This window comes from Moschus berezovskii, chromosome 9, assembly GCF_049115385.1.
Source record: "Moschus berezovskii isolate FMDL1 chromosome 9, NW_MosBer_1.0, whole genome shotgun sequence".
Taxonomy (NCBI): Eukaryota; Metazoa; Chordata; class Mammalia; order Artiodactyla; family Moschidae; genus Moschus; species Moschus berezovskii.
In genome coordinates, this window is record NC_142468.1 from 95,582,537 (window position 1) to 95,599,174 (window position 16,638).

Sequence of the window (16,638 nt, forward strand, 5' to 3'; positions counted from 1 at the left end):
GTGCCGGATGCTGTTCAGGGCTCTCTTTAGAGATGATTAAGGCATCAACTTAATTGGAAGGTCTATCCAGTTAAGCTCAAGTACCTGCTTATTTGGAATATAGGGTGCTTTTCACCTAAAAATGACAATATGGCATCTGAAAAATAAAGTGTTTCTTTAACTTAGATTTAGAAAAACAGTTTGGATATTGGAACTGTTATAGGTGTGAATGAACCATGTTAGTGAATAAATAGAAGATAGTGACTATGAAGATAGCAAGGCAGGGGCAGAGACCTAGGATAGGTGTGCCAGTGGGAGATACTACTTTCTAGTATGCTGCTGCTAAAGTCACTTCAGTCGTATCCAGCTCTTTGCAGCCCTATGGACCATAGCCCACCTGTCTGTGGGATTCTCCAGGCAAGAATACTGGAATGGATTGCCATTCCCTTCTCCAGAGGATCTTCCTGACCCAGGGATGGAACCTGCGTCTCTTATGTGTCCTGCATTGGCAGGCAGGTTCTTTGCCACTAACATCACCTGGGAAACCTTATTTTCTAGTATAATTGCTGATTTTTATAGTATTTATTAGTTTGGGAGATTTTCAAAGATTTCTAAATGTATTGGAGAAATGTCCTAAAACTGTGTTTTATAGAAAGATCAATAACCAGAGGGAACTTGATTAGTAATCAGGACAAAGATTTTATTCCTCTGTTGGAAGGTAGGTATTTTGAGTAAATATATTCCACTTATGGCTAGTAATCAAGGTGAACAAGTTAACTTCAATAGCTAGGTTTAAAAGCACTTGAAAATTTTACAGTCATTAATTTTATTGGATATATGTGGTAAAAAGAAGGGGAATCACATCTCTTGCTCTGATGCATGAGATCATATTTTTAGATTCTAAAGAAAAAACAAATTCCCTAGGTATATTTTTTTGGTTTGGGTGTTATGCTGTTAGTAGTTGTGTGTGGTTTTGTTATTGTTAACACTTTGCATTTCTGTGAAACATCAAAAGCAAAATATTGAATTTTACAGTTTGGTAATGGGTGTGTAGCAGGACCATGTTTATTAGCATAATATACCCTACAAGTTTGCTGAAATAATTTATGAGGCTCTTTAGCTACCAAGAGTGAGTAAGGAGGCAACTAATAGTCTCCTTAACAATTTCACACATTTCCATACTTTATGATGCATAAATCAGCAGTTTGGGCCAGTATATACAGCTGTGACACTTTCTAAGGGGTCTTAAAAGCAGGAAGAAACTCAAGTACATAATTTAGTTTGTCCCATCTGACAGGTAATGCTAGCCTTTCATGTAAATATAATCTAAGTACTTTTCTATATTTTCATATATTTTAATCTTTTTGCTAGTTTTAGATTAGTCCTATAGAACATTCTTACACAAATACATGAATTTAAAATAGAAGACTCTCTGATCATTTCACCAATATATTAATATAAGCTATGCCTGAAAAGCCTGCTTGTGATAGGCATGCTCTGTATCTCAGTGTGTGCTACTGTGTTGATGGCAAAATACTGCACAGCCAGAGGTCAGGTTGATGTAAATGTTTCTTTCCCCAGTTTTATTGCGATATAATTGACATTTAACAGTGTATAAACTTAAGATGTACAAAATAATGATTTGATACATGTATATATTGTGAAATGATTGCCACAGTAAGTTTAGTTTACGTCCATCACCTCACATAGTTACACGTTTTTCCCTTGTGATGAGAACTTTTAAAATCTGTCAGCAACTTTCAAATACGCAAGACAGTATTGCGAGCTGTAGTCATGATGTTGTACATCTCCAAACTTATTTATCATGTGACTGGAAGTTTGTACCTTTTGATCACCCCTACCCATGTTGCTCACCACCCTCTTTTTTTCCCACCAGTCTGTCCTGTTGCTGTGAATTTGTTTTTTTCTTTTTTAATCCCACTGTGATATCATCCAGTATTTGTCTTTCTCTGACTTATTTCACTTAGCATAGTACTCTCAGGGTTCATTCATGTTACCACAAATGGCAGGATTTGTTTCCTTTTTTTAATGGCCTAATAATGTTCTACTGTGTATCTGTGTATCCACACACCATTTTTTAAATCCATTCATCTGTTGGTGGACACTTGTACAATTAAATAATGCTGCAGTGAGCTTGGGGGTACAGATACCTCTTTGAAATGGTGATCTTGTTTCCTTATGATGTATTCCACACAGAAGTGGAATTGCTAGACCACGTGGTAGTTCTGCTTTTAACTTTTTTTAGGAAGCTCAATACCATTTTCCATGGTGGCTGGCCCAGTTTACACTCCCACCAGCAGCGCACAGGGCTCCCTTTCTCTACATCCTACCAGCACTCGTTACCTCTTGTCTTTTTGATAATATTAATAGCCATTCTGACAAATGGGAGGTGATGTCTTATTGTGGTTTAGATTTTATTTTTCTGATGGTTAGTGATGTTGAGCACCTGTATCTGTTGGACTTGAACTAGTTCTTTAGAAAAATGTCTTCTCAGGTCCTTTTCCCATTTTAAAATTGGATTAATCGCTTTTATGCTGTTGATTGGTCTGAACTCTTTGTATATTTTTTAATATTAACCCTATGTAAGATAGGTGGTGTGCAAATGTTTTCATCCAGAGCTTGTCTTTTCATTTTGTTGGTCAGTTTTTGATGTACAGAAGTTTGTTGGTTTGATGTAGTTCCAGTTGTTAATTTTTGCTTTTGTTGCTTGTGCTTTTTTTTAATATCCAGAAAAAATCATTGCTGAGGCCAATGTCAAGGAGCTTTTTCCCATTGCTTTCTTCTAGAAGTTTATTGTATCAGGTCTTACATTTAAGTCTTTAACTCATTTGAGTTCAATTGGTGAGTGATTTAAGATAGGGGTCTAGTTTCATTATTTTACATGTGAGTATCCAATTTTCCAAGTATCATTTATTGAAGAGACTGTCTTTTCTCCATTGAGTATTCTTGGCTTCCTTCTCAAATATGAGTTGATTTGTGTATACATGGGTTTATTTCTGGGTTCTCTATTGTGTTCCATTGGCTTATGTGTCTGTTTTTTTTTGCCTGTACCATAATACTGTTTTGATGACCTAAATCATAAGCCACTAGAAAGAGAAGATATGAATGTGATGTTCTGACACCTTAAAATGATCTTTTTCTGTGAAGACTTTGTCATTAAAAATAGCTTTTTAAAAATTTTCTGTTGTGCTAATGTGAACATTCCAGCAAAATGCTAAATTATCACCTATTAAAAATATTTCCCAAGAGCCATAAATAAGTAATTTTTTTCTCAGATTCCTGGATTGTTTTAGGCATTATGATATTTGGAATTTCTCGGATGGGTTAGGATATTTCATGTAGTACCCTACTACATGTAAGCTGAACGCTTTTCTTACCCTTGCTTCTGCTTCATCAACAAAAAATCCTTAAGTAAAACTTTTCATTATGCTTGGATTTCTTTTTTTTTTTTTTTAAATATATTTATAAAAATAGTTTATTTTAAAGGCTCTCAATAGGACTTAACATTTTATTTTCAGATATACTAAGAAGATAATCAGTATGGTCAATATATTTTAATTCATGATGAAAGGTGCCCCAGATTATTAGATTGAGGCATACTATTTAATTAGGCAAGGTTCAAAGTATTAATTAAATATTACATAATTGGATTCCCCTCCACAAGTTTAACATTAAATTTTCATAAAGGTTACAATGTATATCAACCTACAACTGAAGGAACTATTTTTTAATTTACAATGCTTTAAAAATCTAGCTCCATAATCTCTTTTTAAAAAATGCTTCCACATATATATGCATGTGTGTATATAAAAGTACACATTTCTCAGGAATGCATACATCGACCTAATAGTAAGGTCCAAAATGAGCAGAATTACCATCTCCAGAAGAGGAAGGCGGAGGCAGGGGTGGGGGGGCTGGAGGTGGGGCTAGGGAGTAGGGTAGGGGTATTATCGGGTGAGGGGCCACAGCAGGGGCAACCCAGCCCATGTTTGTGGAGGCAGGCGGTGGAGGTGGAGGGGGTGGGGGGGGAGGGAGGGAGAAGTTATGCATGTCAAACCCTGGAGGAGGGAAGGGATACTGTGGCATCATGGGGCTATCCTGTCTCTGTGGCGCAAATCCTGAAGTGTCCTGAGGGACCATGTGTTCTGCGTTATAAAACTATGGAGGTTGGGGCCTGCCAGGGCAAGATCGAGGATATCTACCCTGGGAAAATCCTCTTGTGAATTCTCTGTTGTGATATCCTTTGGAATGCTCTGAAGCAGAGCTATAAACATTCCAATTGTGATGTACTTCTGCAAAATCAGGTTCATTAAATTCAGATCTGAATTTTTTCCGACCTTGAACCTGAGATTTTTTCCTCTTTTTGGCTTCTTTTTCCTTTTCATCATCACTGAAATCCAAGGCCTCTGGTGGTGGTTCTTGATCATTCTTCCATGATGCATCTGATCCCCTATCCTGTTTAAGCTTCTCTGTGAATATATACTGGGTGAAGTCTTTCATTGATGGAGCAAAATACATAGTGTCCTTTATTTTAATACCTTTATTTTCAATATGCTCTGAGGAATTAAACCGTAATACATAAAATGGATGTGCAACAGGTCCAAATATCTCAAATATCTTTCCTGCTGCCTGTCGATCAGTTTTAAAAATTACAGTCTCCTCATTAACTGGAGGTACGTTAGTCATAGATTCAATTATTACTTTGTGTAACTCTCATGATAAATTCTTCTAAGTAGAACTGCAAGATCCAAAGGTATAAACATTTTTAATTTTGACAAATACTGCTAAATCTCCTTTCAAAAAGGCTGCATCAATGCACACTTCCATGAATGATGAAGAGATTTTCCTATTATCAATGTCATCACTCAGAAGCAAACTTTAAAGCCCACCTGATAGGTCCATAATAGTATCCTGCCTTAAATCTAAATTTCTTCATTAATCAGGACAACATGTTTCCTAGCTATCTGAATGTATTTATGAATTGTTTGTATACTTTACATATAGTTCTTCTGAAAGGTTTATCTTTTTATCAGTTTGTAAAATTTTGGGTTTTAAAGAACATTTGCCCATTATCAACTATACAGCAAATATCCACTCCCTTATCTCCCAAATATATCAATCTTTTCCTTTTTTTCGATTTTAACTTTGTATCACATTTATGAAGACCTCGATAAACAAGATCACGTTTGAAAAATTGTTCCTTTCCTTACTTTAGTTTCACTTTTAAAATTATATGTATGATGAATAGAGAGAGTAACATCGAAACGTAAATTAGCATATGTAAAACAGCCAATGGGACTTTGCATTCTGTCTCAGGGAACTCATACAGGGGCTCTGTATCAACCTAGAGGGGTGGGATGGCAAGGGAGATGGGAGGGAGGTTCAAGAGGGAGGGGACATAAACGTATAACTATGGGTGATTCATGCTGATGCTTGACAGAAAAAAACAAAATTCCATAAAGCAATTATCCTTCAATTAAAAAATTAATAATAAAAGTACTCTTATCAAAAAATAAAATTACATGAACACAATATCATGCTGAAATTCATGTCTAGTGTTTTTCTTGTGTAGTCACTCTATTATGATATTTTCAAAAAAATAACTTCTCTGACTTTTCAATATTGCTGCTGCTGTTGCTGCTGCTAAGTCACTTCAGTCATGTCCGACTCTGTGTGACCCCATAGACGGCAGCCTACCAGGCTCCCCTGTCCCTGGGATTCTCCAGGCAAGAACACTGGAGTGGGTTGCCATTTCCTTCTCCGTTGGATTTCTTTAATAAAGGTAGATCGAAGAGTATAGTAGACTCACACATCCATAGTAACAGCGTCAACAGTTACTAACTCATGGTCAGTCTGGCTTCATTGATACTCTTTCCATTTCCATCATGTTATTTTTAAAAATATTTACTTATTTGACTGTACCTGGTCTTAGTTGCAGCATATGGGATCTAGTTCCCTGACCAGAGATGGAACTTGGGCCCTCTGCACTGGAGCATGGAGTCTTAGCCAGTGGACCACCAGGGGAGTCCCCACTGTGTTATTTTGAAGCACAGCTCAGCCATCTTACCATTTCATCAAATATTTTCGTTTGTATCTCTAAAAGATAGAAACTTAAAAAACCCCACAATCATAATACCACTTTTTACTCTTGAAAAAAAACAGTTCCTTGATATTATCAAATAGTCAGTGCTCAAATTTCTAATAGTCTCATAAGTTTAATAATTCTTTTAAGCAGGACCATACATGGTGATTGATTAGTATTTGTTTTAATCTTTAAAGTTTCTTCCATATGTTTCCCTGATCTACCTGTCTTCCTTCCTTGCAATTTATTTGTTGAAGAAACTGAGTTCTAAAGAGTTTCTAACTAAATGATTTTGTGACTGCTTCTCTGGAGTGCAATTAATGTGATCCTTAGTCCTCTGTATTTCTTGTGAATTGATAGCTGAATCCAGAGGCTTGATAAAATTCAGATTCAGTTTTTCTGTTTTGGGGGTTTTATGGTAGACTACCTGGTAGGCACTACCTATTGGGAGTGTGTAATGCCTGTTCACCGCTCCGGAGTTGCAGCTGTTGCAGCACAGTGTCTTTTCTGTTGTTCAGTCTCTCAGTCCTGTCCACTCTTTGCGACCCCATGGACTACAGCACACCAGGCTTCCCTGTCCTTTACCATCTCCTGGAGCTTGCTCAAACTCATGTCCATTAAGTCAGTGAGGTCATCCAACCATCTCGTCCTCTGTTGTCCCCTTCTCCTCCCGCCTTCAATCTTTCCCAGAATCAGGGTCTTTTCTAATGAGTTGGCTCTTCACATCAGGTGGCCAGAGTATTGGCACTTCAGCCTCAGTCCTTACAATGAATATTCAGGGTTGATTTTCTTTAGGATTGACTGGTCGGATCTCCTTTAGTCCAAGGGACTCTCAAGAGTCTTCTCCAACACCACAGTTCAAAGGCATGAATTCTTGGGCATTCAACCTTCTTTATGGTCCAAATGTCACATCCATACATGACTACTGGAAAAACCATAGCTTTGACTATAAGACCTTTGTCAGCAAAGTAATGTCTCTGCTTTTTAATATGCTGTCTAGGTTGGTTATGACTTTTCTTCCAAGGAGCAAGTGTCTTTTAATTTCATGGCTGCAGTCACCATTTGCAGTGATTTTGGAGCCCAGGAAAATAGTCTGTCACTATTTCCATTGTTTCCCCATCTATTTGCTATGAAGTGATGGAACCGGATGCCATGATCTTCGTTTTCTGAATGTTGAGTTTTAAGCCAGCTTTTTCACTCTCCTCTTTCACTTTTATCAAGAGGCTGTTTAGTTGCTCCTACTTGATAGTTCAGACCATTAATTTGGTCTCACCGGTGTCCATCCAGTTCTTCAGTTAAGCTACTGAATTTTTGTATTTGTAAAGCATGTTTTTAGCTCCAAGGCTCATTAAATGTTATTTATAATAATAATTACTTTTTGGCTCAAGTTGTTATTGATCTCCTCCTGAAGTTTTTTTTTTTTTCACTGCTAGGAGCCATGTGTTCTGTGTTTTCTGTTTGTTCTTTTCTCTTTAGCCTATTTGATATGTTGTTATTTTCCTTTAACTTATGCCTCTTCTTACCTTTGGGGCTCAAGCCCAGTATACTTTAAATGTTAAGTGTTGGAAAGTTCATGAGTCTCACCTTCTAGGTCTTCTGTAGAGGAGTACAAAGGACTCAGCTGAGTAAGTTGCCCCAGCTCCACTATGACTCCTTAGAGACTGGGAGAGCACTCAGAATTTCAGAATACATAGGCTCATCTTCCTGGCATAATCAACCAAATTCTGTGGGTTAAGCTCTCTCCCAAGAACTGGGGCATTCCTGTCTTTGCTCTCTGGCTGCTTGCTTAGGCTTGGGTCTCCACTCTCAGTGAGGGGGAAAACACCAGCTTTTTTCATCTGGATTCTGAGACCTCAGCCCACCCTTCTAGCGCACTTGGATGCTGATTTAAATAACTGCTCAAGGAAAGGTAATTGGTGTTTGGGCTGTGTTTGGGAACGGAAGACTGCAGGAATGCAATCAAATTATACTTTTTATTGAACCTCTTAGAAGTCTTAGATTAGACATTTTCAAGCTCAGCATTTAGCATACTCTAAATATCTTTTAGATGAAATATTGCAAAATGTATGAAAAATAGTAACTGTGGAATCCCCAGAAACCTTCAAGTCTTTGCTCAAACCTCACCTCAGTGATGCCCACATTGACTACCCTATTTATATTGTAACATCCAGGCCTTGTCTGTACAACTCCCATACCTCTTACCGTGCTTTGTTTTTTCTCTAGTGCCTAGCACTTTCTTATATACCAGATAATTTACTTATTTATTTATGTTCAGTGGTGTGTCTAGAACATCTGAAGCCCAAAATGGGTAATTTTTAACATTTTCCTCTCCTAAATGATGAAATTATTTTCGCAAAAATTTCATAAATAAAATTATTTATTATGCAAACATCAAAAATTCTTTGATTAAGAGTCATTATTATAAGCGTGGCAGTAAGATAACTAAGGAAAAGGAAATGCACACTGTAGTATAAAACAGGAAGAAAAAGCACAAATGCTTAGCCAGTTGGTTTATATCTATGGAACAGCTAAATGTTTGAACTCTGCTTCTTTGGTTAGAGGCTGATATTTTATGTAATTAATTTCTTTGGGAAGTTATTTTAAAAAGTAAAACTGAAAATCTCCACAGGTACAATTTAGGCAACTAACTCCCCATACTTTGGCTACCTCCTGCGAAGAGTTGACTCACTGGAAAAGACTCTGATGCTGGGAGGGATTGGGGCCAGGAGGAGAAGGGGACGACAGAGAATGAGATGGCTTGATGGCATCACCGACTCGATGGACATGAGTCTGAGTGAACTCTGGGAGTTGGTGATGGACAGGGAGGCCTGGCGTGCTGTGACTCATGGGGTCGCAGAGTCAGACACAACTGAGTGACTGAACTGAACTGAATGATGAAATTGCAGATATGTTTTGTTCTCTTTTTGTTATTTAGTTTGGAAACATTTAACAGTTTTAATAGAGTAATATTTTAATATTAAAAGTATTATTCAAATTTAGTAAAATATTTTGAGTATGAACTAAAATTTGCACTTGCCAAACAAAAACATTCCATCTTGTTGCTTTCACTTTGGTTGTTTTAAAATTTTAAACACAAATATAAATGCCAAAGAGAAGGTTCCATGAAATGACAGCTTTGTAGTAACTCAAGTTCTGTTTCCTAGTCTTTATAATCCCTGTGCTGTCATTGTTTATTTTGAATCTATGATTTAAATGTAGAAGAATGTTGTACCACAGGGTTGAAATGAAGTGCATCCTAAGAAAGGGTTTGAGACAAAAACTTTGCAGCAAGCTTGAAGTATATCAAAGCCTTGTGAGCTTCTCTTGAAGCAGATATATGTAGTCAAATCTGCATATATGTGTGCCAACTTTATAATTGGGAGTTTTCCAGATGAATGTCGATGTAGGAAACAAAATTTATTACAGAATAAATAATAAAAATCTGAAAATTTGAATCTTAGGTAAATGTATTGTTTAAACTCAGCAGTATGTATTATTTAAACTCAGCAGTTGTTTAGAACTTTGATCAACAAAAGATTTTTTTCAGGGAGGGTTATTTCATCAGTGACGTTGATTAGAATTGCTAGCACTTGGTGGTAATAAAGAGCAGCTGCTTTTTAGTGAGTTCAACTATCGTTTATAAATTCTCAACAAAGCATTCCCTTATTGCCTGCGCCAGGGTTGACTGCTCTCACCGTCCCACTCTTAGTATGCCACTGATTATATCTATTGTTCACTGTTGTCTATACCTTGTCTTGCATCTCATCCCGTATTAGGTCCATGCGGGCAGCTAATGTTTTGTTCAGTGATATATCCCATCTAAAAAAATGCTTCTGAGCATCAGTTAGGTGCCCGGTAAATATTTGTTGAATGAGCAAAGGAATCAATGAAGCGGTCAAGGACATTCCTTTCTATGTTTTTTTTCCTTTCCCAAACACTCATAAGAGAGAGCAACACATAATGGGCACGTTGTTAATGTTAACTGACTGACCTAAACACCTGGTTTATGGCCCCTTCTTTGGACCCTTGAGTTTCCACATGAATTCTAGAATCAGCTTGTTAATTTCTTCAAAAGAATTAAAAATTTTATTATTGCTGTAACAAATTGCCACAGACTTAGTGACTTAAAAAAAAACAAAACCCAAACTTAGTTTGCTTACACTTTGCTTACAGTTCTGGAGATCAGAAGTCTAAAACAGGTCTTAAAAGGCTAAAATTAGGGTGTCAGCAGGGCTGCATTTCTTCTGGAGGCTTTAGGGGAGACTGTTTCTTCCCTGTTCCAGCTTCTAGAGGCTGCCTCAGTTCCTTGCCTTCTACTACCCTTCCATCTTCAAAGCCAGCAGTCACATTTCCTTCTCTGACTCTTGACTCTTCTGCCTCCTCCTTTCCCTTATAGGGACCGTTAGGATTCTATTGGGCCCATCTGGAAAATCCAGAATACTTTCTTGTCTCTAGATCCTTAACTTAATCACATCTGCAGAGTCCCCTTTGCCATGTAAGATAAGATATTTACCGATTCCAGGGATAATGTCAGGAAACTTTGGGTGGGGATTATTATTCTGCCTATGTCAGCATTTGACAGCATTTAACAATATTAAATTTTCCTACCTGTGAACAGTGTCCATATGTTTACTGTATATTAAATTTCTGTCAGTTTTCAGCTTGTGAATCTTTTACTCCTTTTGTCATATTAATACCTAACTAGGTCATATTTTTCCTGCTGTTGTAAATTTTGATGTTTTTAAAATCCCAGATTCCAGTTGTTCTTTACTAGTTTGTATATATTTAGTTTTCATTTATTGATCTTGTATCCTGCAGTTCTAAAATTCATTTGTTTGTTCTAGGGAAATAAATTGGATTTTCTATATAAATGATCTTGTTTTCTGTGAATTAAGATAGTTAAGACAGTTTTTCATCTTTCTTTCTAGTCTGAGTGCTTTTTATTTCTTGCCTAATTTCAGTGGTTAGAACTTCCAGTATAGTGTCGAATAGAAGTGGTGATATTCTTGTCGCTTATCTTAGAGAGAAAGCTTTTAGTTTTTCACTGTTAAGCATGATGTTAACTGTAGTTTTTTTAATAAATGCCTTTCATCAACTTGAGGAAGTTCCTTCTATTCCTGGTTTGCTGACTTTTTTTTTTTTAACTTGGGAATAGATACTGAATATTGCCAAATGTCTTTTGTATATTCTTTCATTTATTGAGCAGTGTTCCTGTGATTTTTCTTTTTTAGTTTATTAATTAACATGGTGAATTACATTCAGTTCAAAATACTTCCTAATTTCTCTCTTAATTTCTTATTTACCCATGGGTTATTTAGAAGTTCAGTTCAGTCACTCAGTCGCGTCCCACTCTTTGCAACCCCATGGACTGCAGCACGCCAGGCTTCCCTGTCCATCACCAACTCCCAGAGCTTACTCAAACTCATGTCCATTGAGTCAGTGATGCCAACCATCTCATCCTCTGTCATCCCCTTCTCCTCCTGCCTTCAGTCTTTCCCAGCATCAGGGTCTTTTCCAGTGAGTCAGTTCTTCACATCAGGTGGCCAAAGTATTGGCGTTTCAGCTTCAGCATCAGTGCTTCCAGTGAATATCCAGGACTGACCAACTTTAGGATGAACTGGTTGGATCTCCTTGCAGCCCAAGAGATTCTCAAGAGTCTTCACCAGTACCACAGTTCAAAAGCATCAGTTGTTCGGTGCTCAGCTTTCTTTATAGTCCAACTTTATAGTATTTAGAAGTACATTGTCTAGTTCCAAAATATTTGGGAACCTTTTCACAGATCTTTCTGTTTCTAATTTCTAACTTAATTTGTGCTCAGAGAACATACTTTAAAATTTACTAAGACTTGTTTTATGATCCAGAGTTTGGTATATGTTGTAAATGCTCTGTGTACACTTGAGAAGAAAATATATTTTGCTGATATTAAGTGGTGCCCTGCTATGCTTAGTCACTGTCGTGTCAGACTGTTTGTAACCCCATGGACTGTAGCCCGCCAGGCTCCTCTACCCATGGAGATTCTTCAGGTAAGAATATTGGAGTGGGTTGCCATGCCCTCCTCCCGGGGATCTTCCCAACCCAGGAATCAAATCCAGGCCTCCCACATTGCAGGAGGATTCTTTACCATTTGAGCCACCAAAGAAGTACAGGAATACTGGAGTGGGTAGCCTATTCCTTCTCCACAGGATCTTCCTGACCCAGGAATTGAACCAGGGTCTCCTGCGTTGCAGGTGGATTCCTTACCAGCCGAGCTACCAGGGAAGCCCATTGATATTGAGTGGAGTGTTATGTGAAGGTCAGTCAGGTCATGTTGGTTGGTAGTGCTGTTCAAGTCTACTATGTACTTGCTAATTTTCTGTGTACTTGTCAGTTATTGAGAGTGGGTGTTGACATCTGACTATAATTGTGGATTTGTTTACTTTTCCTTAAAGTTCTATCATTTATTGCTTCATGTATTTTTATGGTTTTTTACAAATATTTTGTTTATTTTAATGAAGCTGGTACAGATGATGTCCATTTAAAATCTGTGTATCCCAGGCCAAAAAGTATAAATAAAGCGTTCTGTTATATATACTTCTGCATGAATAACTTGAACTGCTGATGAAAATTAGAACTTTTCTGGGACCTTCTGACAAGACTTTTCTTCATCTTAAAGTGCTTTCTTTCCCTGAAGCCATCTTTGGAGTTAGTCGTTATTCCCACCACCTCTGTCATCTTGATGCCAACCTGGTATTCCGCTTCTTTTGGGCCAGAACCTCAGCATGTTACCCTGGAGAAGGAAATGGCAACCCACATTCTTGCCTGGAAAATTCCATGGATGGAGGAGCCTGGTAGGCTACAGTCCATGGGGTCACAAAGAGTCGGACACTACTGAGCGACTTCACTTTCTTTCTTTCTCAGATGTTAAAAGTAGCTTCAAGTTAAGGAAAGGTCATTTTTCCACAGTTCAGTTCTCTGAAAGACTTCCGTCTCCCGCTGAAAGTCATAGACGGGGAGTGAAGCAGTCACATGCCACAGGACTGATTGGAAAGTCATTATATAACATGTGCAATAGTTGATCTTATTTATCGCAAGCCTGCAAATCCACAGTTCTGGGAAAGGTGGCCTCTCTGTGCACACATATAGTTTTTAAAAAGGAGAGTGCAGTATGAAGAGGGGCTGGGATTTGATCGGGCTTCCCAGGTGGTGCAGTGGGAAAGAATCCGCCTGCCAGTGCAGGAGATGCTGGTTCTATCCTTGGGTCAGGAATATCCCCTGAAGTAGGAAATGGCAAGCTATTCCAGTATTCTTGCCTAGACAGAGAAGCCTTGCGGGCTACAGTCCATGGAGTTGCAAAGAGTAGTTACACACGACTGAGCATTTATGCATGAGGTTTGATCACCAAATCAACACAATTAAAACAAGCAATAACAAATAATAGACAGTAGAATTCAAATTACTAGATATTTTACAGAGAGGGGGGTGCCAGTTTTCAATTCTGTTTTAAACACCACATTATAGAAGTACTGTTTTAAAAAATTAAAAAGGATTAAGGGAAAAGAAAAAAGCAAAAAGAATATCTAAACCATTGAATGACACCCTGTTTGTTCCTGATAAACTTCAATCACATCTTCTCCCTTCAATCCCAGGTCTTTATTTTTTTTTAATTAATTAATTTATTTTTAATTTTTATTGGAGGCTAATTATTTTACAATATTATATTGGTTGGTTTTGCCATACATTGACGTGAATCCGCCCCGGGTGCATATGAGTTCCCCCTCCCGAACCCCCCTCCCACCTCCTTCCTCCCCTTATCCTCCCTCTGGGTCATCCCCACATACCAGCCCCGAGCATCCTGTAACATGCATCGACCCTGAACTGGCGATTCATTTCACATATGATAATATACATGTTTCAATTCCATTCTCCCAAACCATCCCACCCTCACCCTCTCCCACAGAGTCCCAAAGACTGTTTTATACATCTGTGTCTCTTTTGATGTCTCGTATACAGGGTTATCATTTCCATCTTTCTAAATTCCATATATATGCGTTAGTTATATTGTATTGGTGTTTTTCTTTCTGGCTTACTTCACTCTGTATAATAGGCTCTAGTTTCATCCACCTCATTAGAACTGGTTCAAATGCATTCTTTTTAATGGCTGAGTAATACTCCATTGTGTATATGTACCAAAGCTTTCTTATCCATTTGTCTGCAGATGGACATCTAGGTTGCTTCCATGTCCTGGCTATTATAAACAATGCTGCAGTGAACATTGGAGTACATGTGTCTCTTTCAGTTCTGGTTTCCTCGGTGTGTATGTCCAGGAGTGCAATTGCTGGATCATATGGCAGTTCTATTTCCAGTTTTTTGAGGAATCTCCACACTGTTCTCCATAGTGGCTGTACTAGTTTGGATTCCCACCAACAGTGTAAGAGGGTTCCCTTCTCTCCACACCCTCTCCTGCACTGTAGACTTTTGGATAGCAGCCATTCTGACTGGTCTGAAATGGTATCTCATTGTGGTTTTGATTTGCATTTCTCTGATTATGAGGGATGTTAAGCATTTTTTCATGTGTTTGTTAGCCATCTTTCTGTCTTCTTTGGAGAAATGTCTGTTTAGTTCTTTGGCCCATTTTTTGATTGGGTCATTTATTTTTCTGGAATTGAGCTGCAGGAGCTGCTTGTATATTTTGGAGATAAATCCTTTATCAGTTGCTTCATTTGCTATTATTTTCTCCCATTCTGAAGGCTGTCTTTTCACCTTGCTTATAGTTTCCTTTGCTGTGCAGAAGCTTTTGATTTTAATTAGGTCCCATTTGTTTATTTTTGCTTTTATTTCCAATATTCTGGGAGGTGGGTCTTGGAGGATCCTGCTGTGATTTATGTCAGAGAGTGTTTTGCCTACATTCTCCTCTAGGAGTTTTATAGTTTCTGGTCTTACATTTAGCTCTCTAATCCATTTTGAGTTTATTTTGGTGTATGGTGTTAGGAAGTGTTCTAGTTTCATTCTTTTACAAGTGGCTGACCAGTTTTCCCAGCACCACTTTGTTAAAGAGACTGTCTTTTCTCCATTTTATATTCTTGCCTCCTTTGTCAAAGATAAGGTGTCCATAGGTGCGTGGATTTATCTCTGGGCTTTCTATTTTGTTCCATTGATCTATATTTCTGTCTTTATGCCAGTACCATACTGTCTTGATGACTGTGGCTTTGTAGTAGAGCCTGAAGTCCAGCAGGTTAATTCCCCCAGTTCCATTTTTCTTCCTCAAGATTGCTTTGGCTATTCAAGGTTTTTTGTATTTCCATACAAATTGTGAGATTATTTGTTCTAGTTCTGTGAAAAATATCGTTGGTAGCTTGATAGGGATTGCATTGAATGTATAAATTACTTTGGGTAGTATACTCATTTTTACAATGTTTATTCTTCCAATCCATGAACACGGTATATTTCTCCATCTATTATTGTCCTCTTTGATTACTTTCACTAGTGTTTTATAGTTTTCTATGTACAAGTCTTTTGTTTCCTTAGGTAGATATATTCCTAAGTATTTAATTCTTTTCGTTGCAACAGTGAATGGAATAGTTTCCTTAATTTCTCTTTCTGTTTTCTCATTATTAGTGTATAGGAATGCAAGTGATTTCTGTGTGTTGATTTTATATCCTGCAACTTTACTGTATTCATTGATTAGCTCTAGTAGTTTTCTGGTAGAGTCTTTAGGGTTTTCTGTGTAGAGGATCATGTCATCAGCGAACAGTGAAAGTTTTTCTTCTTCTTTTCCAATTTGTATTCCTTTTATGTCTTTTTCTGCTCTGATTGCTGTAGCCAAAACTTCCAGAACTATGTTGAATAGTAGTGGTGAGAGTGGGCACCCTTGTCTTGTTCCTGACTTTAGGGGAAATGCTTTCAGTTTTTCACCATTGAGGATAATGTTTGCTGTGGGTTTGTCATATATAGCTTTTATTATGTTGAGATATGTCCCTTCTATTCCCACTTTCTGGAGGGTTTTTATCATAAATGGATGTTGAATTTTGTTGAAGGCTTTCTCTGCATCTATTGAGATAATCATATGATTTTTATTTTTCAGTTTGTTAATGTGGTGTATTACATTGATTAATTTGCAGATATTGAAGAATCCTTGCATTCCTGAATCCCAGGTCTTTTGGAGTATGATTATCACCAGTGCTCTGGCCTTCAAAGAGAAACCTGGTTGAATTCATGTGAATTCTCTGTCTTTGACAGTTGCTTCTTTGAGTTTCTTGAGATATGTCATCATTTTCACTTTGAAGTGAATCTCACTGCTATCCTGTCCAGTAACTTTGAGTTTAATATGTTCTCTTTTCTTATCTGCCAAGTCCTCAATTGAAGATTTTGCCTCCTGGTCACACATGATGATGGTGGCGTCCCTTGCTGTCTCTGCACAGCAGTGGCCTGGGTATGCAGAACCTTGCCTGCTTCATGTATTTTTAAGTTCTTATTGGTGATGTAAATGTTTGGGATAATTATGTCTTTTGATTAATTGACTCCTTATCATTATGAGATGATCTTTTCTATACCTTTTGATGGTCTTGCCTAAAATTAAT

The 16,638-nt window shown here is 37.6% G+C and overlaps 1 protein-coding gene and 1 pseudogene across 1 annotated transcript; both read right to left on the minus strand.

Annotated features, from left to right (window-relative positions):
* Nucleotides 1-3,495: 3,495 nt before the first annotated feature.
* LOC148776620 (H/ACA ribonucleoprotein complex non-core subunit NAF1-like) lies at nt 3,496-9,864 on the minus strand. The gene is given in 2 exon segments (XM_088840210.1): nt 3,496-4,710; nt 9,832-9,864. Coding segments are annotated over 2 exon segments (900 nt in total). The 3' UTR covers nt 3,496-3,843.
* Nucleotides 9,865-13,638: 3,774 nt separating this feature from the next.
* Nucleotides 13,639-16,445, minus strand: LOC148776621 (small ubiquitin-related modifier 1-like; annotated as a pseudogene).
* Nucleotides 16,446-16,638: the final 193 nt, after the last annotated feature.